This window comes from Mixophyes fleayi, chromosome 6, assembly GCF_038048845.1.
Source record: "Mixophyes fleayi isolate aMixFle1 chromosome 6, aMixFle1.hap1, whole genome shotgun sequence".
NCBI classification, from domain to species: domain Eukaryota; kingdom Metazoa; phylum Chordata; class Amphibia; order Anura; family Limnodynastidae; genus Mixophyes; species Mixophyes fleayi.
In genome coordinates, this window is record NC_134407.1 from 110,606,520 (window position 1) to 110,632,399 (window position 25,880).

Here is a 25,880-nt window from a genome sequence, read left to right on the forward strand (position 1 = left end):
AGACAGTAAGTTTGCCTTACATCAGGAGCACGTTTTAAAACCAACAGTCTACCTGAACATTATAACAGCAAGACACATATTGTATGACCAGGGCCGGATTAAGGGAATGGAGGCCCCTGGGCTAAGAGCGCCTCCATTCCCCCGTGAGGCCCCCAATGTGAGCCGCCTGTCACCCCCCCGTGCCCCGTGAGGGCCCTCCCCAAGCGCTTACCTGTCACTGTAGTCCTCCGTCCCTGGCGCACTGTAAGCTCCTTACTGAGGAGATCTCGCGAGAGTTCACTCGCGAGATCTCTGTAAGCAGATTACTGAGCGCCGAGGACTGAGGACTACAGTGACAGTGCTCAGCAGCATTGGACCGATCAATAATGCTGCTGAGGACTTTGAAGGGCCCCCTGGATGCCCGAGGCCCCTGGGCTATAGCCCAGTTAGACCTCGGGTTAATCCGACCCTGTGTATGACACCTTTATCTCTTGACTTAAGTGAAAGCCATATAATTCCTGACATTCAAGCAGTAGCAATAATGCATTGAGAATTCATAGTTGACTGTGCAGAAAAAGAAAAAAAAAATCACCACTGCCATCTTGTGGCCAAAAGTTAGTTTGGATTCTTTGCAAGTCTATTTCTGAATGCTACCACCATCTAGTGGCTGAATTGTATAATTACTATCTCTGTTATAATTGAAACTTGGCTGAATGTTGAAAAGTGCTCTTCTGATGTTCATAACAGTCAGACTTCAATGTAGATAAAAGCCACCCCTCCAACCCCTGTTGTGATTCCAGCGGTATTCTTTATACATATGCTTTCTGCCCTTTTTGAATATCTACAAATTCACCAATAATAGAAGTACACTTCTAAAAAAAACTTATGAAAAAACAGACAGATTCTAACACTCCTGCATCAAAATCAAACAAAAGAGAAGATGCCCAATTGAATGTAAACACAAGTGACCTCCCCACGAATCCAGTATCCTATGAGGACGTGGTAAAAGCAATTAAAGAAACTTTGGAGCCACTGCTTGCTGATCAATCCAACAAATTTTTCTCTGCTATTCACGAACTAAAAGAGCAAGTAACACAGAATACTCAGAGATCACTGGCAAATGAAGCCCAGATTGGTTCACTCTTCCAAGAGGTTACAGATCTTAAAGAGCAAATCCTATCACTCACCAAATCTCATCATCAAGCCTGGAACAGAGTTGATGACTTGGAAAACCGTTCGCGCAGAAATAACTTGAGAATTATTGGCCTACCTGAAACTGTCAAAAACCAAGCTCTGATGCAATTTGTATCTATCACACTCCCTAATATTCTGGGTTTACCAGAATCCTCAGGCAATATTGTGGTGGAAAGAGCTCACCGACTGGGTCCATCAAGAGAAGATAATGCTACACGCCCAAGGGCAGTAATATTGAAATGCCTCAATTACGTCCAAAAAGCGGAATTATGGGCAGCCTATAAAAGAAAAGATAGCATTTCGTGGAAAGGGAAACGTCTCTATCTTTTTCAAGACTTTTCTGCAGAAGTTTCAAAAGCTCAAAAGGACTTTTCTCCTTTATGCTCTTCTCTGATACAACGGGAAAGAAAATTTGTGCTGATTTGCCCTGCCAAATTACGTCTGTTTTCGGGTAATGTTTTCCATGACTTTACTTCCATGATGGATGCCCAGAAGTTCTTGGAAGAAGAGGAAGCAGAGTTGCAGAATAGCAACACAAATTCCACCAATTGATTAGAATTACATGACCTTAACTTCACTTGAAATTCTCTTCTTCTTCTCTTTACTTGTCTCTCCTATTTCTTCTGAGATCTGGACATCTCCTAGTCTCCTCCCTTTCTCTACCTTTCTGGTCTAGTCTCTTCTTGCATTTTTTATTTTTTATACAGATGGAGGCTCCATACCTAGAGAGAAGACCTACTAGATTGTATATTTGTTACATTTCTCCCAAGACATCTCATGGTAATGTTTACCTTATATATCTAAATAGGCTGGATCTCTTCAATTTACTTTGAAAAAGAGGCATGTGTTGAATACATCTACTGTATTTCCTGGACTTAGACATGAACCGCTTGTTAGGTGATGAGAATAAGTTTTTATTCGTTTTCATCTCACATAAATGTTTTCTTTGTGCATGTTTGTTTTCACTATATCCAAATGGTTTAAATACTCATGTTAATATATTCTTCACCTCCAATTCTAAATTTCTAAAACTACTAGCACTAGAAGGACTAATTTTACACGTGAAATTTAATATAATTAAGCATAAATTTGTTTTCAATTTGTGATGTTCATATATCACTGGAATCCTAGAGAGGGTTGATTGTCTTTTTAGACAAAAAAAAAAAAGAAGTTTCTTGCCCAGTTAACTGGGCCGGATACTTTAAGTTAAGCGAGAATGCTTGAGGAGCTTGTCTCCTTTGTAATTTTATGTTTTTTGTGTTTTTTGTGCTCTTTATTGTTTTTGTTTTGCTGGCTGGCAGGTTTCCGTGGACCCTTCTATAAGACAATTTTTTTTTGGCTCTCCTCTTTTTTGTCATGCGGATATTTGGGTGGGCGGGGTGTAGGGGGGGGGAAATACTTGTGGATCGCTTGTAAGCTGTTGGAGGATTATAATATCATATTCTATAAATTCCATGTTATGCATAATTATGGTCAGTTAAATTATGCCTACCTCTTCTACAAATAGGTTGAAAATATGTTCGTGGAACGTAGGTGGTATCCATTCCCCGGCAAAACGGAAAAAAACTCCTAACTTACTTAAAAAAGCAGAGAGCAGATGTTGCTCTACTCCAGGAGACTCATCTAATAGATAACGAACACGACAAACTTAACCTTTCACAGTATAAAATAGTCACCTACGCCTCCTACACATCTAAATCATGTGGAGTAGCAATTTTGATAAGAAAGGGTATCTCTTATACAATACATTCACAAGTCCGGGACAGCAAGGAACGTTATGTGATTACTGATATCACCCTTGATGGTCTTAGATTGACATTATGTAACTTGTACGCACCTAACAAATATGATAATCAATTCTTTCTTAACATTGTCTCAAAATTATATCCTTACATAGACTCCAATATGATAATTGGAGGAGACTCCAATATTGTTGCCTCTCCGACAATGAACAGGGAGGGGGCATCTGCTCGGAGCTATCGTTCATCCAGGCTACCTAAGGTAGGAATCAAATATATCATCGATCAACTACACTTAATTGATTATTGGCGCCTGCTGAATCCTACCTCAAAGGAGTATACTTGTCTTTCAGTGGCGCACGGCACGTTATCTCGGATTGATTACATATTAATTTCCCAATCTCTCCTTCCCACTCTGGGCGGATCAGACATAGAAACCATCTCGTCATCGGACCATGCCATGCTCTGGCTGGAAGTAGCTAATACACATAAAACAGGCTCATACAGGCAATGGAAATTTCCGAATTATTTATCCAACTCATTATCATTTAGAAATATGCTTATTGCAGCCTGGCATGATTTCCTGTTCAATAACGAAGAACATCAATCCAACCCAGCATTACTTTGGCAGACAGCCAAGGCGGTACTTAAAGGCCGCATAATTTCATTTACAAGTCAACACATAAAAACACATACTAAGCTATACCTAGAGACACGAGAAAGAGAACTTACTTCAGCCTACCAAAACATGAAAAACAACCCATCTCTAACAAATAAAGATATGTACAAGCAAAAACAAACACAGTTTAATCAACTTATTGCTCAATTGGCAGACAGAACTTCACAAGCTTCTAGATTTCAGTTCTATAGGCACGGAAATAAAAATAGTCACTTGTTATCCAATCTGTTAAAAGGTGAGAGATCCCCAACTGTTATTGCAGCGCTTAAATCTAAAGATGGCACACGGTCTAATGATGGAAAAGAAATACTTAATATCTTTCATAACTTTTATACAAAAAATTATACTCTCAAGACCCCATCAATCTTGCCTCCAAAGATCAATTTTGGGAGAAAATCTCTATGCCTGGTATCTCTGACCCACAATCAGAATCCCTTCTAGCCCCTATTGAAACAGAAGAAATCATCAGTGTAAAACATTTTTTTAAAAACCTTCAAAGCACCTGGACCTGATGGTTTGAGTGGTGAGTTTTATAAAATACTCCTATCTCAGATAACAGAAACACTAACTAAATTCTTTAATCAAATCATTGAATCTCGCTCACTACCCCTACATTTCAACTCTGCTATTCTTAGAGTATTGCCCAAACAAGACAGACAACTAGACGACCCAGGGTCTTACAGACCAATCTCCCTGCTCAATATTGATTATAAAATCCTAACTAAAATACTAGCAGAAAGATTAAAATTTATTTTGCCCTCTATCATTCACACAGATCAATCAGGCTTCATTTGGGGCCGGAATTCTGTCACGAATATACGCAAAGTGTTGACGGTTTTGTCACACATTAAACATACCAAATCTCCAGAGATCAGTATCCTTTTTTCCTTAGACGCTGAAAAAGCTTTTGACTTAGTGACGTGGGATCACGTATACGAGTCTCTGAGAAGATTTGGTTTTCCAGAAGCTTTTATATCAACCATTCAAACACTATACTTTAATCCCCAGACGGAGATAATTGCGAATGGTCACATATCATCTCCCTTTAAAATACAATGAGGCACGCGCCAGGGGTGTCCCTTATCACCACTTCTCTTTGCAATTGCGTTAGAGCCATTGGCTATAACCCTTAGGGAAGATCCTAATTACTCAGGTATACAAATCCGTTCTAAATCATGCAAATTAGCGATGTTCGCTGATGACATGCTATTAATGGTTACACGCCCGAAAAAATCTATACCCACAATTGTTGAGATAATAGAAAACTTTGGATACTTTGCAGGTTATAAAATTGACTTTCAAAAATCTGAAATACTCCCTATTTTGAACACTGCAATGAATCCAGACCGTCTAGTAACACAAAAATTAAAATACTTGGGCATTTACATCCCATCATCTCTGAGTGACCTTTACAAACTCAACTATTCTCCCATTATTAAGAAAATGGAATTTATGCTAGATAACTGGAAAAACCTTCCTTTGTCGCTACTTGGTAGAAACACTGTGATTAAATCTGTTATTTTTCCCAAACTGACATACCTGATGCAGATGCTCCCTCTCTGTCTCACAAAAACTGATGTACATAGATGCACCAAACTCTTTACTTCCTTTTTATGGGGAGGTAAGCGACCCAGAATTCACAATGTTAAACTTAAACAAAATAAACAAAGAGGTGGAATTGGTCTCCCGGATGTGATGGCTTTTATGCTCTCTGCAGTTTTCCATTATGCTGTGGGTTGGTTATTGAGGCAAGAATACTTCATTAATTTGCCTCTATACCCATACTCACTGGCGGCACTCCTCCACCTGCCCAAAAAATTGATTCCAGAAGAAATAATGCAAAACATCTTATTTGCAGATACTTACAAGGCATGGAATATTATCACGAAACAACTAAAACACCCTCGTTCTACCACACACTACGTCACTATTTGGGGCAATCCTGCGTTTCCTCTGGGTCTAGAAAATGCTGAATTCTCCACTTGGAGAACCAAAGGCATCGCCTCAATAAAAGATGTATTTGACCCTGGAGGCATCCTATTCCCTTTCCAGCAGCTTAAGGAAAACCTGCCCAATTCCCAATTTTTTATGTATTTGCAGCTTTGCCATTACATTATGACACATACAGATAATAAACTATCTCTCCCTGCATCCAGCTCTCTAGAAGACCTTTTACATTTTTCCAAGAGACAGAAATTCCAAATTAGATTCCTCTATCAGGATCTTCTACCGTCTGATATAACCAAAATTTGGACTAAGCCATGTGGATCCTGGTTGAAAGAATCTCCTGAATTTAGTCCTGATATAGATCTACTCAAACATAATGAAAAATGTTTGAAATGGCTTCATTCTACAAGATTACAGGAGACTCATATAAAATTTCTTAATCGTACCTATATATCACAATTCCAAAGGAGATGCTATTGTTAGGAACTCCCAAGCCAGCACAATGAAACTAGGGGTCTACTCTGAAAGCCTGGTGTTCGCTGGAGCCCCTAGTGGTCGGGACAGACTTGGCGCAGGCCGACAGAGGGTCGAGAAACGTATACTGGCTTAAGGAGAACCCAGGAGTGAAGGGATTGGTGGACAGCTACGTGGGGTCCAGGCAGAGAAAACCAAGGTCAGAGGTCACAAGCACAGGTTCAAAATCCAGGGACAAGAGAAAGGTCAGGGGCACTAGCGGAGGAGCAGAATCCGGTTTTCAGGCAAATAGTCAGAGTCAGAAGCGTAGGTTCAGAGGTCCAGGAACAAGCAAAGGTCATACACGGGAAGTCAATCAAAGGTAATAAACACCAAGCAGATAGGAACAAGCAGGCAGCAGAACTAAGTACAGGACGCTATAACCGGCAGTGAGGCTGCAGACCTCACTGCCTTAAATACCAGTATCAGCCAATCAGAGCTTAGCTCTGATATCACATGAGCAGAGGCTCTGATACCCACAACTATTAATTAGCCCACAGGCTTGTGAGCAGTCCTGCGCATGCGCCCGGCTGTCCCTGGCTGCCGGGACGCAGCGCTTCTGCTGCTGGCAACGGTCGGGTGGACTCCAAAAGTGACGTCCCGGTCACCATAGCGACAGCTGGGATGCCTGCAGGAAGAAGGTAAGAGTCGCGGCGGTGCCCGCGGCCGCCGCGACTGCTAACAGCTATGTTCCGGAGGAGTCGGGACCCTGTCCCAAATGCAAACATGCTTGTGCATCTTTTTACCATAACATTTGGCAATGCAGAGAGATCCAGAAATTCTGGAATAAAATATTAAGCTTTTTATCCTCTGTCTTAGATACTCCTCTCCCAAGTGATAGAAGGGCCATCTTCTTATGTCAATTTGAAAATTGGGTACATCTTATTCCATCCAGAGATTCCCAGGATGTTAAGCCATTCAGGGCCCTCTTAAGAACCTCTTGGGACCCCGGGCACAGCATTGCACCGGGGCCCCTATATATACAAAAAAAATAAAAAATGATTATATATATGGGCCCTGCAGCCCAGGGGGGCCCTCTGGAGGCAGAAAAAAAAAAACCCCTGCAAAAAAAGAAGAAAATACTTACCGTGCTGTCAGCTGGCGATCCGGCTCCCTCCCCGGTCTCCTCCTCCGTCGCGCTCCGCAATGGATGTCGGGCGGGCATGATGATGTCACGCCCGACATGCACTGCCTCCGGAGGGCCCCCCTGGGCTGCAGGGCCCCCGGGCACCTGCCCAGCATGCCCAATGGGAAAGACAGCCCTGAAGCCATTTATCACGGTTACCATTACAATAGCTAAACTGGTAATTTTTCGACATTGGATTAAAAAATCCCCTCCATCTTTATCAGAAGTGAAAAATGAGCTCTTTAATACACTATATTTAGATAGACCAGATATTGAGAAAGGGGTGGAAAGATTCTACAAGAAATGGGGCCCTTTTATTGACTCTCTCCCTCCTAATACCCAAAAAGAATTTTAAAGATGTTTGAAGACACAACATGGTCGTTACACCGTGCTTTGCTGAACAATTGACATGGATGTGGGATGTCTGAAGTTGTTGATGTGGGATTTTGTGTAGAGGAACAGCCTTCTGCCCCTCCCCCCCCCCTGTTCTTTATGCTCACCCCCACCCTCATTTGCACTTGATCTTTAGTTCTATAAACATATGGAGGGGATAGGGTGTTTATACTAGGGAGTTGTCCACAGTCGCCTGCCTGTTATTGTTGTTAAAGCCAGTATTATTTTATGTTAATCACATTATTGAATATAAGATAACAAGATATAAAAAATATTAAGTGAGCAGACATTGACATTTATTGAATGTAAACAAATTACTGTCCAACCTTTTGTAACATATTCTTGTCAATGAATGTTTAATGTTTGGATATTGTCTTCCTTACTGTATCCTATATGTGAAAAATTTCTAATAAAAACTGTTATAACAAAAAAAAAAAAAACTACACAGGGATTTGCCTACTGACCTGGAAACACATAAAACGTCAACTCTTATCAGGATTTAAAGGAGGTTTAGGCAGGAGACACAGAAAACTTCAAATAATATGACTAATACCATATATTATCAAAAAAACTCCATATCACAATAAGAGTACAAATCTATTATCTCATTTATCACCTTGTACAGTCAACATGTCTAAAATAAGGTTAAGCAATGATTACAGGCCAAAATTCATGGTAAGAGAATTATTTTCTTAAGGCTCTGTGCCTAATTCTCTATATGTGATGAAATTAGGACAGAGTCAGAAAAAAATGTTGTTACGTCTTTCATTGACCATAATAATATCCTATTTTGCATCGATTATTGATAGTGGTAAATGCAGATGTAGCCATCTTGCTGCTAACAATGTGAGTGGTAAATTTGCAAGTTGTGTGGAAAATACCATGGTCCAAGTTGGAGTATTGACAGCAGATCAAGTGGATGGTTAGCTGCAATATGTCATGTCTCAGATAATAATTTCTCCACTGCAGTCCCTGAAAATATAATGAAATGAGCACTCTCTCCTCTATAGGAAATATCCCCAACTGCAGTTCACATTGAGACTTTCTGAAAAGCTGAAAATATTTTATTCATGTTTGTGCCTTTTTTCCCACCCCAGTCTTCCTACATGGTATAGGTAATTCAGCCCTTTCCACTCAAAAAATCCCTGCCCCTTACCTTAAAGTTTGAGTCTGAAAACGCTAGTTTGACAGTAGGAGGGGTAGTAGGAAAATGTCTGTAGCCAGAGCATTTCTTCTATATACTCAGCAGCTTAGTATGTTAGCATATTTACTTAAGAAAACATTTTGGTGACACCACAAACATTGTTCCCCATATGAAAGCCCCAACCACAATATATATTGACCCTGAAACATTACCCATTTCACTCAGCATAACATGGTTTTCCAGAGTTTGCTACTTACTTTAAAAATCTTTTTCCAATTATTTGTCATAGCACAGACATACTTAGTACTGCTGACAGTAATGTTTACGGACCTCGTCTGCAGACAATGCGGTTCACTTAGTACCATTTAGATAACAACTGTTTAGTCTTATTGTTTCTTTAAACCATTTTTTTATTTCTTTAAAGTGTTTTTGGGTGGAAATCGATGATATGAAAATAAAACGTTTTTTCTTATGTATGTTCATGCTTCGCTAGGTATGAAGCTTCAATTTGAGTCTGTAGGTGCATAGTGTATGTTTGTAGTATAGATTACATTTATCCAAAGATGTTTTGGTACCAACATACTAACAGCCTCTTCAGATTTCTACTAACAGGCAGTGGACAAATCTGTGAATATGTAGAGCTTTCTTCAGGTAAGTTATGGTAGAGGCGTAGGTGAAGTTTGTAGCTGCAGTTGTAATTTTGTAACAAGAAATAACTCGGAGGATATAGCTATCAAGTGTGGGAATGTTATCACATCTGAGATGCAGAGTTCTTCTGAAATCTAAGAACAGTCTTTCACCAGAAACGTACTGCAGTAAAAGTATTATTGTTATTTGTGGTCTGGTAAATAAAAATAATAATGTATGTTGATAGCAATGTCTTGTTGAGCAATTCTATTGGAATATACATTGAAATGTATCAAATTGTTAATGTTTTTGCTTTAAATAATGGATAGAAAAAGAATTGGTGTTAAGCCAAAATTTCTAAATGTTATTTTTTTCTCATTTTCTCTGCAGAAACCACCACCTACTTTACAGAGAGATCTGAACACTTTAAACCCTGCAAAGATAAAGATCTCGCATACTGCTTAAATGATGGGGAATGTTTTGTGATAGAAACCTTAACAGCATCTCATAAACATTGCCGGTAAGTCAATGATGCACCATCAAATACTATATGTTGGGTTTCAAAATATGTAGGTGAGAAGAACTATATTTGATGTTTTCAATGTGTAGCAGTCCTAAAGTTAATTTGTTTGAGGAAGTCTGCCCAAGAATGTTTGTTTTCTTCAACATTCCTTTTTTTCAAGGATCACACACACCGTTTACTATATAATAAGTAAAATATTAATAGTTCAGTTGTTTGATTATTATACTTGGTTATACTTCAGCATCTAGTTTTTGCTTTGCTAGTCGTATATATTTCAAATGACTATCACTGTGTTTGGAACGCAATATGCAACAGCTGAAAACCACATTTCTTTGCTCATTTAATATAATGGGTAAATTGTTCAATCAGTTATTAAATTATCTGGTTGATTTATGATGAAGGTGGCAAATAAAAGACCTTGCTAAAACAGAAGAAAGATGAAGAATAATTAATTTTAAATGTAAATAATATAAAACATAATGTGAGTTGGATCACAATAAAATAAATGTAAGCCTTGTGTTGCGTATGTCAAATATTAGCTATGGTATGGAGAAATATGTATAATAAAGTAATTTACTCTTATATATGCTTTGTACTGGCAGGGGATTAAAATGCCTTCCAGGCTACAGCTCAGGTTGTGTTTGACTGTAAGGCTTGAGTGCATTATTTGTATGTCATATACACTGCGCTCACTCTTTCCCTGGTGGTCATTTTCTCATCTACTCCATAAATCCTGGAAACTTTGCAAAGCCCACCATAATTCTCAGCCCCAGGCACAGAAGACTCTTAATCTAGTTTGTGTGTGTGCGCGCGTGTCAGGAGGACTGGCTCTGTGTGATATATGCTTGGCCTACTCGGCATGCTTCACAGATCGAAACCTTCCACAGCAATATTATTTAAATTTTAACAAATGACTACATTATTTTGATTCATAAACATGAATGTAACCAACATAAAATTTCGAACAGTTTTAAGTAGTTGTAAAATATAGAATAAAATGACTGATCAACAGAAAGTCCATGAAATTTGGAAAGATATATAGTCAGGGCAGAGAGTTCTTGAGATTAAGTTGTGATATTTTGAGTATCACCTGCTTCCATCCCTTAGGCTCTATTATTATCCCCATCATGGCTTCTTTGTGTGACCTTGTCTCACCATCTTTGTCTCTATGTTTAATTTAACCCTGTATTTATTCACATAATAGTAACACATTTAGTCTGTTTATAAATACCAGGGGGTATAATTACTAAACTGCGGGTTTCAAAAAGTGAAGATGTTGCCTATAGCAACACTAGCATACTAGTATATTAATTGGCTGCTATCAAGTTGACCTTAGTCTCTGTCTGTATGTATGTGTATGTTAGGGAATTTAGACTGTAAGCCCCAATGGGGCAGGGACTGATGTGAGTGAGTTCTCTGTAAAGCGCTGCGGAATTAGTGGTGCTATATAAATAGCTGACGATGACGAGTTTGCTGGGAGCATACATATTCTTGGCTCACCTAGTTGTTTCACCATCACAGCCTTACATGTGATGTCTTGTGATTCTTATGTGCTGATAACGTTTTCAATTATTTCCTAAACTGATAAATCATATTATTATATGTATTGTATAATAAATATTTTTTTAACTTTTAGGTTTTGCGACAATTGCTTATATTTGTTTTAATTTATTTACAATCAATTTTCAGTACAATCCTTTTGTTATCTTTTATATTATTCTGATATACTAATGCTCCAGTGATCACTAATTCTTTTTTTAATCTATGCTCTGATTTAGAATTTTACTGGTCTTTATTTTAATTAACTAGACAGCAAGTATGAAAAGATAGCATTTTGGTGGTTAACATCAGGGGTGTTTTGTTTTTATCCTTTTGATGTACAGAGCAGTGACTTTTCGGTGTGATTGCTAAATAATACAACTGGAATAAAAATATTTTTTCAGTGAACATATTTGAATAATACAATTGACTTTGAGTTTTACTATTCAGTTTATTAAATACCCATGTACAATCTGAAAGAATAAAACATTAATTCTTCTTTTCAGATATTGTACTGTTTATTGCAGTAATCAGTGCATCTGGAAGCAGAACATTTTGCCTTTAACTGGAATATCCTGAGCTATTCAAAGTGAGAAGTAATTTGAGATTTAAGATAAAAACAGTTTAATTACTTGAGTCTTGGCCATGGTATACCATCATCAGCTATTTATATAGCGCTACTAATTCTGCAACGCTGTACAGAGAACTCACTCACATCAGTCCCTGCCCCATTGGAGCTTACAGTCTATATTCCTTAACATACACACAGACAGACAGAGACTAGGGTCAATTTGATAGTAGCCAATTAACCTATAGTATGTTTTTGGAATGTGGGAGGAAACTGGAGCACCTGGAGGAAACCCACGCAAACACAGGGAGAACATACAAACTCCACAGAGATAAGGCCATGGTTGGGAATTGAACTCATGACCCCAGTGCTGTGAGGCAGAAGTGCTAGCCACTAAGCCACTGTGCTGCCATTCCATAATCTGTACCTCACCTGCCCAGGATGCAATGGTTAATGCATGAAATGATTGAAGCGTGGTTATCTATGTAGAGATGGGAGGAAGGTCTCTCGGAGGGATGGTTGGGGTGATGCTGCAAATGCTGTCTCAAGTTTTAGAGAATTGAGATATGTCCCATAATTACAGGGAATTGTGAAGCAAAAATTGAACTTGAAGATCATATTGCCAGAATGCCCCTCTGTGAATTTGCCTGTTTCACCACAAAATTTATTTCAAGCAAAATTTTTGTATCAGCCTATTTTGAGCATAAAACTATGTTAAGCAGCTGGTTTCAGTATGAAAATGTTTACACACTGTGAAATGCATGTGAATAGAGCACATCTGTAAAATATGCAAATTTTAAGGGAATCCTATTCTGGGCAAACATATGCGAAAAAGGAAAAAGATATAACTATATAATATACAGCTTTTATTTATAGACAATTTGCTACCAATGTCCTATGTCTCCCAAGATTGAACCTAAAATGAACTTTTGGTAACCAAAAATGGAAAGTTATTTCCACTGAAACGGATACTTGTTAAATGTAAAAAAAATTGTTACGTAAACACTAGAGATGGGCGGGCTCGGTTCCCCGAGAACCGAACCCACCCGAAATTCGCCTATCCAAGTACCGAGCCTGCTCGGTTCGGTACTCTCCGGCCCATTCAGATTCGAAATCGAGGTAAAACGTCATTGTGACGTAGTCGGATCTCAGAGCTCGGTTCTCGCGATATTTGAAATGCATAAATACCCGCCTACACAGCAATCCATCGCCATTTGACAAAGGGAGAGAGCAGGGTTAGGTCACAGGCTGTATTAGAGCAGGGACAGAGCAATAATTGTATACCTTATTCTTTCTATTATTATTTCAATTCTGATACAAATTCTATTAGCAATTGTTAGAGCAGGAAGAGAGGAGGATAGAGGAGGCATTTTTTTCAATATTTTGCACTACAAGTGCGTTGGGGTGTCCCGTATTCCCCAGTGTAAAACAAGAATTTTTCTGGCTGCCAAAAGTCATATTTAGCAGCAGTATCTATCTATACAAAATTTTGCACTACAAGTGCTTTGGGGTGTCCCATATCCCCCAGTGTGAAACAATATTTTTTCTGGCTGTCAAAAGTCATATTTAGCAGCAGTATCTATCCATACAATATTTTGCACTACAAGTGCTTTGGGTGTCCCATATCCCCCAGTGTGAAACAATCATTTTTCTTGCTTCCAAAAGTCATATTTAGCAGCAATATCTATCTATACAATATTTTGCACTACAAGTGATTTGGGGTGTCCCATATTCCCCAGTGTGAAACAATAATTTTTCTGGCTGCAAAAAGTCATATTTAGCAGCAGTATCTATACAATATTTTGCACTACAAGTGCGTTGGGGTGTCCCGTATTCCCCAGTGTGAAACAATAATTTTTCTGGCTGCCAAAAGTCATATTTAGCAGCAGTATCTATCTATATAAAATTTTGCACTAAAAGTGCTTTGGGGTGTCCCATATTCCCCAATGTGAAACAATATTATTTCTGGCTGTCAAAAGTCATATTTAGCAGCAGTATCTATCTATACAATATTTTGCACTACAAGTGCTTTGGGGTGTCCCATATTCCTCAGTGTGAAACAATAATTTTTCTGGCTTCCAAAAGTCATATTTAGCAGCAGTATCTATCTATACAATATTTTGAACTACAAGTGCTTTGGGGTGTCCCATATTCCCCAGTGTGAAACAATAATTTTTCCGGCTGCAAAAAGTCATTTTTAGCAGCAGTATCTATACAATATTTTGGATTACAAGTGCTTTCGGGTGTCCCGTATTCCCCAGTGTGAAACAATAATTTTTCTGGCTGTCAAAATTCATATTTAGCAGCAGTATCTATATATACAATATTTTGCACTACAAGTGCTTTCGGGTGTCCCGTATTCCCCAGTGTGAAACAATAATTTTTCTGGCTGCAAAAAGCCATATTTAGCAGCAGTATCTATCTATACAAAATTTTGCACTAAAAGTGCTTTGGGGTGTCCCATATTCCCCAGTGTGAAACAATATTTTTTCTGGCTGCCAAAAGTCATATTTAGCAGCAGTATCTATCTATCTGTACAATATTTTGCACTACAAGTGCTTTGGGGTGTCCCATATTCCCCAGTGTGAAACAATAATTTTTCTGGCTGTCAAAATTCATATTTAGCAGCAGTATCTATCTATACAATATTTTGCACTACAAGTGCTTTGGGGTGTCCCATATTCCCCAGTGTGAAACAATAATTTTTCTGGCTGCCAAAAGTCATATTTAGCAGCAGTATCTATCTATACAATATTTTGCACTACAAGTGCTTTCGGGTGTCCCATATTCCCCAGTGTGAAACAATAATTTTTCTGGCTGCCAAAAGTCATATTTAGCAGCAGTATCTATCTATACATTATTTTGCACTACAAGTGCTTTGGGGTGTCCCATATTCCCCAGTGTGAAACAATAATTTTTCTGGCTCCAAAAAGTCATATTTTGCAGCCCTATATATTGAATATTTTGCACTACAAGTGCTTTGGCCTCATTAAAATGGATTCAAAGCAGTCCACATATGAGCAGGATCAGCAAGCAGGTGCTGGCATCAGTCCTGTTGGTAGTGTTCCCAATACGTCATCTGGTAAAGCCTATGTAAAAATACATAGTCTTTTTAAATCAGGGAAAAAAACACACACCCAAAAAATTTTTACCATGTTGAAACGAAAAAGAAGTGTAACTGAGGAAAAGTTAACTGCCGCTAAAAAAAAAAATTGGTAACATGCCATTCTACACACGCAGTGGCAAAGAAAGAATGAGGCCGTCGCCTTTCTCTATTATTGACAGATCAAAAAATGTTACTGAGTCTTCTTCTTGTACGGTCACTCGTGACCAAGCAAGACCAACTAATTTGGAGTCTAAAAGTGGTGCACAACTACTGTTACGCGTGAAAGCCGAGCTGCAAGAAAACAGTAATGCATTAGAGGATAATATATGCTCTGAATCAGAAATGACACCAATCCCTGTGGAGAGTCCCTCCATCAGTGGTATGTCTAATCATGAGCATTCTGTTTGTGTAGCCATAAAGAAGGGCCCTTTCAGCATTTCTATTGATGTGTGCCTGAACAGCCCGAGTGTAGCCGGTGATACACAAATTGAGGATGCCACTTTGAAATTAGAAGAGGATGAGCAGGGGTGAACGCAGGGAGGTTCTTGGGTCTCCAGAAACCCCTCCCCTTCACTAACGAAGTGCCCCACATAGCGGCACTGTACTATACAGCGGCCGCGGCGCTGTCAAAGAAGCATCCGCGGCGGTGCTGTATTGTATACAGCACCGCCGCGGACGCTTCTTTGATAGCGCGTGCGCAGCAGCTCTCTTGCTTTTTTTTTTTGGGTGGTGGGAACCCCCCTAAAACTCCTGTGTGCGTCCCTGATGAGGGAGAGATTTGTGTAGGCGACAAGGGCGCTAATGAGGATGGTGATGAGGATGAGGTTGTTTTTGTAAGTCCTGCACCAGTGGCAGCAGTTCTGGCACGTGACAAGAAAAAGGCTATTGTCATGCCTGGGCATAAAACAAAAAAATCCACTTTTTATGTGTGGAATTATTTATACCCAAATCCAGACAACAGTTGTATAGCCATTTCTAGTGTATGTCAAGCCACAGTCAGTCGAGGGAGGGACCTTAACCGTCTTGGAACCTCGTCTATGTTACGCCATTTGACGAGAGTTCATTGCAAAGTGTTGGGAAAAGCTGAAAGTTCTTCCAAAAAAATTACAAGCACTCCATCATCAGCTAGGACCCTTCGGTCACCGACATCCCGACGGCTACATAATATACCCACTACACCATCCTTGCATCCCACTTAGTAAGGCTGGATGACTCCTGCACTATAATTGATTCCTCTGAAGAAAGCGTTAATCCCACTGCTGCTGCTGTTGCTGCTTGGGGGTGAATCGTCATCCCAGAGGAAGGCCAAGAAAAAGAGCAGTTCTACATTTCAACAATTAACTTTGAAACAATCATTTGCTAGGGGAAGCAAATATGAGAGCAGTCACTCAGTCGCCAAGCGAATCACAGACGACATGGCTACCATGTTAGAGTTTGATCTTGCATCCTATATGCACAATAAACGCAGCTGGTGTTTCACAGTTAATTGAGGTTTTGTGTCTGCATTACAGAATTCCATTGCAACACCATTTTTCCCGTAAAGCTATCCCACAACTATACCAAAAAGTGTGTAAAAATGTAGATATTGCGCTGAAAAATGCCATTCTGCCCACTGTCCACTTAACCACAGATATGTGGACAAGTGGAAGTGGCCAAACCAAAGACTATATGACTGTGACAGCCCACTGGGTTGGTCATTCGCCTTCACCAGCAGGAACAGCAGCAGCATGTACACCACTATGTAACATTTGTCACAGGCAAGCCACTCTTTGTATCACCGGCTTCACTAACAGGCATACAGCTGACAATTTGTTATGAAAACTAAGAGATGTGATTGATACATGGCTTATATCACTTGGACTCTCCCCAGGATATGTCATTTCTGATAACGCTAACAATATTGTGCGAGAATTAGAGCTGGGTGAATTCCATCACATTCCCTGTTTTGCTCACACCATCAACTTGGTGGTGCAGAGCTTCCTAAGAAATAACCGTGAGGTGCAGGAGATGCTTTCAGTGGCCCGTAATATTTCAGGGCATTTCAGGCATTCTGCCACAGCATGTAGGAGATTGCAGCAATTCCAAGAACAGTTTAACTTGCCCTGCCACCAACTTAAGCAAGAGGTGTTAACTAGGTTAAATTCCACCCTGTACATGCTTCAGAGGATGGAGGAACAGCGCAAAGCCATCCAAGCGTATTGCACAAGCCATGACATTGGGAAAGGAGGGGGGATGTATTTCACTCTTGCACAGTGGGGAATCCTTTCAGTGCTGTGCAAGGTGCTGAAACCATTTGAAGTTGTGACGTGTGAAGTGAGTGCAGACTCTGCTAGCTTGAGCCAAGTCATTCTTTTAATTAGGCTATGGGAAAAGCAGCTTGAGTAAATGAAGGAGGAGCTGAAAGCAAGCATTTCCGCAAATTATGTTGGCCTTGTAGATCAAGTACTTAATTCGCTTCACAATGATCCTTGAGTTATTAAGATCTTGAACTCGGATCACTATGTTTTGGCCACTGTGCTTGATCCAAGGTTTAAGACCTACATTGAGTCTTTGCTTCAAAATGAGCGAGATGTGAACTTTTGCAAGGAGCTATTGCTCAGCAAGTTGTCCGCTGAACTTGGCCTTGGCTTTACGACGTGTCCTCCTTCAGTTTCTCAAGCAGCTGCTGCTCGTAAAAAATTAAATTTTCCAAAAAGAAGCAGGGAAGACGCAGGGGGCAGACTAGAACAGTTTAACATCTGGGCTGGTTTGAAGGATTTTTCAAAAAAATGTGTGACCTTGCCCATAACTCCATCCAATCCGAGTATTAACATGCAAAGAATGGTGGAGGATTATTTTCAAGAGGTAATTGATATGGAAATGTCAGACAGTCCCTTTCCTTACAGGCCATTTGGAAACCCATGTACAAACTTGCTTTGCAATACCTAAGCTGCCCACCCTCCAGTGTGTACTCTGAACGAGTATTCAGCACAGCTGGGAACCTAGTCAGTGATGGCCGTAGGAGGTTACTTCCAAAAAATGTGGAGAAAATGATGTTCATAAAAATGAACTACATCTTCCACGAGGAACGCCTTCACCATCTAAGACATTCAAGCACTGACTGTTCTCTAATGGCGGATTCAAGCGGCGATGAAGTGATAGTCTGTGATGATGACGTACACACTGACGAGGGTTAGGATGAAGCTGAAGATGATGACGATAACATCTTTTTAAAAAAGGGTGCAATCTACCCCCAAATAGGAAAGGGACTTGGGGCATTTCTATATCACGTACAGTCTTGAAAGGCTGCTGTTTTGTCAATTTCTCAATAAGGGTAGGGTGTCATACACAGAGTGACCCCCAAACTGAGTTTGTCCATTTCAATTTATATTGTACAGTCTATAACGGCTGAATTTTTTAGTATTTTCTACAAGTGGAGGGGGCCTATAGAGACAGAAACCAAACTGCCTTTGTCCATTTCAATTTATATTGTACAGTCTATAACTGCTGAATTTTTTAATATTTTCTACAAGTGGAGGGGGGGCCTATACAGAAAGAAACCAAACTGCCTTTGTCCATTTCTTTATATATTTAACTATTAGTGTAGGGTGTAATATACACCCAAAGACGATGGCTGCATTGCCAATCGGCATAGATGGAGAGGAAGACAATCTGGTTTGTGTGTAGAATTAATGACGGCCTAGCAGGAATTAAACTGTTTTATTCATAATTTATTAGCTTTACAATTACTTTATTTATCCAAGAAACAGGTGGAGCACTAAATTCGGTTATTTTAGGCCCCAAAAAATGATTTTTTAACAAAATTGCAAAACAAAACCAAAGCCAAAACCCGATGGTATTCCAGATCCAAAACAAAAACCAAAACATTGGGGTCAGTGACCATCTCTAGTAAACACGTGCAGTTTTGACTGGGGTAATGTCTGGTTCAGACTGCATGTTGAACAACTTCAGTTAGATATAAGCATATCAGTTATTATAGCTATATTATTTAGCTTTAATATATGTGTAATATGATATAATACAAATTTACAGTCTTGTGACAAATGGTTCTGTTTTGATTTTGTCTCCATTCTCTTCATATTTTTGAAATCTCTAATCCTTAACTTACTTTTAACCCTCTACCTAGGGCTTTAGTGTACTATTTATAAAGAAGTCTATATAGTAATTATGTTGTCTACATATAAGTAAGTCAGGGATATATGTTGCAGCTCCATGATCCTCTTTACATTTTACTTTAATGCTGCTTATTATGGCAGCTCTGCCACTGTCTTTACTCTTCTCTGTCTGCATTGATGACCTTCCCCACAGCAATGTCTGTGATCAAACACTAATCGCAGAAACAGAGAACACCTCATTTTTTATTCTGTGAGGCATCTCTTGACTGAGAACTTTAAAGTTGCAGTGATGGGTATTATAAAACCATCAATTGTGAGTTAAGTTATGCTCTTTTGGCTGGCCATACAAGATTATCAGAAGCAATGGTTCATTGCATCTACTCTCATGTTTCTATCAGCACAAGCATTTAACAGTATTGTCTAAATTACTGTGGAGTAGACTGATAAAATTCCATTAAGCATCAGATTCAACAGCAAAAATGAATTGCATTTTATTTGGCTTTATGAAAAAATGTCTTACAATATGTCCCTTTTGGCAGACCAGTAATACTATTTACGTTGTTTATTTAGTCCGATGTTGACAGCTGGTGACTATATCTTCTTATTAATGGATTAACACCTCCAGCTACTAGAGTGAGGATATAGCATGCAAGGCACCTGTTTATAAAAAGTGTCAATAGGTTTTATGCAATTTAACTTTATTTTATAAATGTCTCCCTTGTGACAGTGACAGGTGGTTGATTTTCTTTGTCAGTACAGAAGAAATACAATGTGGTGACTGTATTTGTGGACAGTAAAGCTTTTCATGTTCCTGTTGTGTATGGAGTTGGCAATAAAGTTTGTTTTCTTTGCATATGGATCATTTGAAAGCTTTCCCTTTATTTTTTGGCAACAGCTGTCATGTTGTTCTGATGTATATTTACATATAACGTTCTCTAGTGGTTGAAGTGGAGATTTAGAAATGGAGGCATGGAAAATGTAATGGGAATGTAAGTTAATGTAATATGATAGTCTTACAACAAAGGCTGTAGGTGAAGTGGTGGCATACTATCATATACATCCCCACTTCCACCACTGATGTTCTCACAAATGCAGCAATGGAGTGATTGTATGTGTTACATTCCAAATATAGAACTGGTAGTTGGGCAACATAAAAATGTAATGCTCAAATTACTTAAATCTTCTGATTAGCAATGGATTCCAAACTGTGTGTTTAGAATTAATGCATTTTTTGAATAAATAATAATTTCTGTAAATAATAACAATAATAATAATAATAATAATAATAATAATAGCAGTAGTATTATATGGTACTTATTCCTCAATGGCCTGAATAATCAAGATGTAAAACAGTTTGACCAAATCAGTTGGAATTGTTTACATTATCAAGATTTCTTTGAATGTATTTTCACACGAGTAAATAGAAAGTCATTTGAATAGCCTACCATAGTGGAAATGTTAATATAGATAACATCCTCTATATTTTATTTATATGACTAAAAGAACCAAAAAAAGACAACTAGATCTAGTACAAATCTACAACTGTGTTTGCATGATGTGTGTATAGCGCTTGACTTTCAAGTATAAAGTTCTTACTCCCAGGCTTTATAAATGAATGTTTATTAAGGAGGATTATCTTACATCGCAAAACTGTATGGTATTTTACATTTAGAAAACTTGTCATGATGGAGACTGTGGTGCTTTAAGGTCTATCAGGACAATATTTTGGGTGGCAACAGTAAAATGTCCCTGGAAGCCAAAATTTTGATATTATTTTCCTAACTATCAGTTAAGGACAGATATAGCTGACTGACAATGAGCAGGATAAAGAGGCAAAATGTAAACATTTGTGAAGGACACATAAAGGTTAGGATTAGAGGCAGATGATTATGTGAAATAGGGTGCATGGCCCTGTCAAATCACGACCGACTGGAAGCACACTGATCCCCCCTCTCTGACCGCTGTTATTACCAGAATATGGCATGTCCACCACATGGATTTCATGACCAACATTCTTAACAATTCCTCCAAAACTTTCAATAGAGTGTGGGACCCTTGATTGTCCTACTTTCAATATTGTTCTCTTTTATCCTAGTGCAAATGCAATACCTGCCCTTTCATATGCCTTCCCCCCCTTCGATTACCTAGGCGGTTCTTGCCACGTCGCCCATCCCCCCTTCTTTTCTCCTTTTTGCTTCTTCTTTTACTCTCTGCCTCTTCCTTTACTTCGTCTTCATTTCCTTTTTACTCTTCCCCTTCTCCTGTACCCTCTCCAACCTTTCTTCTCCTTCTTCTTTATCAAACTACAGCTCACCGGTCATCTATATTTAGTGATCGCACATGATCTACATGTTGTTCTCCAAAAAATTTTATGCTCTTATATATATTTGTATTGTTTCTCTAATATATCAGTTTTGAATTTTGTGAGTTGTCTGTTTCTTGACCGTTAATAAAAATATTATAAAAAGTGTCAGAAAAATAACGTGTGTGGTGTTACTAGAAAGGTTATGTTTAACAAGACACGGTGAACAGTTCTGTGAAAATGACTGAGGCCCGGATTTGTGGAAAAGGGACATAGGTCCAGAGCAAGGGTGGCAAAGTTGCATGGTCAACAGTCTGCTCACTTTGCACTGTAAATTTGTTTTATTTTATTTATTTGATTTGATGCATAAATAATTTGTTGTTTACATGTTATATATTTCAGTATTTATAGAATTAAGGGTGAATAATTTCCATGCAAATATTTTATACAGATGTGAATCAAAAGTAGACTGGGTCACAAATGTAAATACAGGCCTGCAAATGGTGAATACTTAGTGTGTGGCACAGCAAGGATAAATATACATAGTTTCCTGTGCATAGCAAGGGGCAAGGTATGACGGAAAAAATAAATACTGTGCACAAAACCCCAATGTTTAACATACATTGCAAACTTCAAATAGCATCCCAAGGCAATGATTTTTAGCTCTATTTCCTCAGCACAATGCCACCATACACAAACCCAAAGTAGTATACATAAAAAGATATAATATATACAGTAAATGCAAAGTATAGATGCAATTTGCTAAATATTATACACAAGATGTATGTAGTATGTCAAGTAATATTCTAATTAAAGAACTAATCCACCAACTGACATGCATAGTAAAATGTAATGATGAAATATTTCCAGCATGATGCCCCTATAGGTTCCAGCAATGCCAATGCCCCTACCCTCCCTTTAATGCCACTGTGGTAGTTCCCCCCCCCCCACACACACACACTAAGCCCCAAGATACTGCTCTACTCCGAAAAGAGCAGAGCGCTATCCTCTTCTGACTGGTGTATAAGCAGCCTGTGCATGCTCAGAAGCGAATACAGTAGCAATGCCGGGCTTCTTCCCTTACTTTGCAATGGAGGCTGGAGATGGCCTGTTTCCAGGGCTGCCATCAGAAACTGTGGGGCCCAGTACTAATTAATCTGGTGGGCCCCCCCTCCCTGGGTCCAGTACTAATTAATCTGGTGGGGCCCCCCCTCCCCATACATGTGCCCCATCCCCATACATGTGCACCCCTCCATCTTCGCCATACATGCGCCCCCTATCCCTCATCACAGTACATTCCCCCCACTCCCTCATCACAGTAAATGTTCCCCTCCCCCAAAGTAAATGTCCCCTTCTCCCCTCCTCACAATCACAGTAAATGTGCCCCTCCCCACTCTCCCCCCCACAGTTAATGTCCCCCTCCCCCCCCACAGTTAGTGCCCCCCCACAGTTAGTGCCCTCTCCCCCCCACAGTTAATGCCCCCCCCCCCACAGTTCTGGTCCCCCTCTCCCCAGCAATCACAGTTAAGGTCCCCTTCTCCCTCTCCCCCCCCTCCACAATTAAGGTCCCCCTCTCCCCCCTTTCACAGTTAAGGTGCCCCTCTTCCCCCCTTCCTCCACAGATCAGGTCCCCCAGGCTCTAGCTTTTCCCCCCTCCCTCCACAAATATGGTCCTCCAGGCTCTCCCTTTCCCCCCCTTTTTCCACAGTTATGGTCCCCCGGGCTCTCCCTCTCTCCCCCCTCAAAAAAAATAATAGCTCATTAACTTACCTTCTCCTCCGCGATGCTGCAGCTCTGCCTCCTGGTCACTGATACACTGGGAGTGCGGCGCCTCATGGTCACTGATACACTGGGAGTGCGGCATGCGGTGATGACGTCACCGAGCCGCGCTCCCAGCCTATCAGAGTCTGGGAGGCAGAGCTGCAGCATCGTGGAGAAGGTAAGAAAAAAGTCTATCCGACGAAACGCGTTTGGACTCCGCCCTCATCCGTCTATTGGCCAATAGCATCCCGACCGGACGTGACCTCAGACGCGGAAGTTAGCACTGGAAGCATGCCGCACGCTGCTCGTGGACCGCTACTCCATCTCCACAGTAGCGGGACTGATCACCCGCTAACGTGGATTCTATCTGGACATTGCCATCCGCTCGCTCGCGCCCACCCCAGAGCGGGATATCTAAGACTGGACAAATACATCTCCAACCGCAAGTATTAGCCCTAGTTGAATGGGGAACCACATTATTGGACACAGGACGATCTGCATACAATTCTTAATTGCTTAGCGTCTAGCAATATCATTACATCGTTTCAGCCAAGATACAAATCATCACATGTGACCATCCATGAAAATTATTACAGTGGTTTTCTGTTACCGAAACGTTACACATTTGCAACAATTGATAGTTTCGTTCCATCCATCAATACGCGAACATTATTTTATATTTGAACTTTCATTCATTGGATTTTAATTACCAACTGCATGATTGTATGGAGATATCTGTATTCACTATATTGGTAATAGTGTATCTATCCCAGCCTTGGGATTTCAGCCTAACACTACTATATATGTCTCAATTGCATTTGAACTGCATTTGTTTAGCATTGTATATTCAAGATACCCGTTTTTATTCTGTTTTAGTTGGAATGTATAGAAAATTAAAAATGTGATATTTATTTTACCAGCTTGTCCAATAGTGGAACCAATTGTGACCAGCACCAGGCACCATATACATATTATATATTAACACGAGATTACCTAGCCAGTGAGCGCACAGGAAAACATTTTTTGGTTCGCTATTGTATTACTAGGGAGGGATCCCTAGTCCTGATTGCAGCTCCTGCAACCAACAGGAGGTGAGCGCATAATCTTTACCCTTTTGTTGTGAAGAAAAAAAAGGGGCAGCACAGTCAGTGACTGCGGGGCCCGGACAGTCCAGGGAGTCCAGACAGACGGAGAGGTCTGTCCGGGCCCCCTAGTCTGTCCGGGCCCCTCACAGCAGTACTGGCCGTACCCCCCTGATGGCGGCCCTGCCTGTTTCACCACTGATTGGACGTTAGGAAACTAAAATTGAACTATCTATATAACAATTTTATTTAAAGAAAAATGACACTTTTTTATTTAAAAAAACAAAAAGCTGATATTATTCATTTGAAAATTTTGATTTAGGATGCTTAGCTATGTAAAAGTCTCAGTAGTGATAAAAGCATGAAATATAATCTGTGCTGTACTAATCTTTTTCCATGGTAAATAAAAAGACTGTTAAGCTGATCATATTTGCATCTTTTTATGTCATTTTAGTAATTTGCTTATAACCAATCATTTTCATTACAGGTGGTACACTGATTGCCCTTGACATATAAGTATCCTGTATTATAGCACAGCTTGCCACCCATATAAACCATTGCAGCTGTGTTTTACATTGTCAATCTTATTTCCTTCTCAATTGAAAACTAAATTATAGCAATATTTTCTGAAAAATGCATTTAGTTTAATTAATTGACAGAGAGAGAATCCATCACTTTTGACTCTTTTAAGTTTTTTTTTTATATAACATTTACCTGTTTCCAGGGCAACTACCTTCACACAGTTCCTCTGCCTGATGTGACAAGGGTAACTGTGTGCTGCCGAACTCTCCAATTCGGTTAGAGCACACTAATATTCTCTTTGGGTTAATTTACACAAACATTGTGAAAAGGGAAATATTTAAAACAAGGTTTTAACACAGACTACGAATGTTATTGGTTGTTTTAGTATGTTTAAAAATTGGAAATTGGCTTATCAGCATATACCTGACACTGCAAATAAACATTTAAATGGTGTTTGACAATGTTTATATGTATAAACAGGAATGTAACGCTCAATCAATACGCCCCTTTGGGGTGTGATGGCCCGGTGCTTTACTGTGCATGCACCACCATGCTTAGAAGAGGAGTACGCTACCCTCTGTAGCCTACAGACAAATATCAGTATATATACAGTCATACAGTATACACTTTAATATTTCAGTTCAATGTGACAGCTTTGTCAGCCAAAATAGGGGTCTATCTTTGCTATTGCAGAATGTGTGTCAAAGTATATGTGTTGAAATCTTGTACAGGTTAATAATAATAATAATAATAATAATAATAATAAAAAAATATTTGTGCTTTTATAAACCCCAATCAATGAAACTAGAATTAGAAATGCTTCATATGGGGTTTTCATTGGGGTCATACAGAGTTATCAATATTTAAAAGTGATCAAAAGAAAAGTCAAGATTTAAAGGTAGTTTATTTATCAAGTCAGCTATTCACCCATGGACCCAAATATAGGATGGACTGTTTAGACTGTTTAAGAAAATAATTAAATTGCATCTTGCTTGGTTTTTGCTAATTTGTGTCTCAGCGT

At 39.5% G+C, this 25,880-nt stretch overlaps 1 protein-coding gene across 3 annotated transcripts in view; it reads left to right on the top strand.

Annotated features, from left to right (window-relative positions):
- NRG3 (neuregulin 3) overlaps positions 1–25,880 on the top strand; it is a 1,349,256-nt gene that overhangs the window by 399,336 nt on the left and 924,040 nt on the right. For all 3 annotated transcript variants that reach the window (XM_075217161.1, XM_075217160.1, XM_075217162.1), the window contains exon 2: positions 9,732–9,861. In XM_075217161.1, coding sequence (XP_075073262.1) covers positions 9,732–9,861 — 130 coding nt within the window. The remainder of the gene's footprint in view (positions 1–9,731; positions 9,862–25,880) is intronic.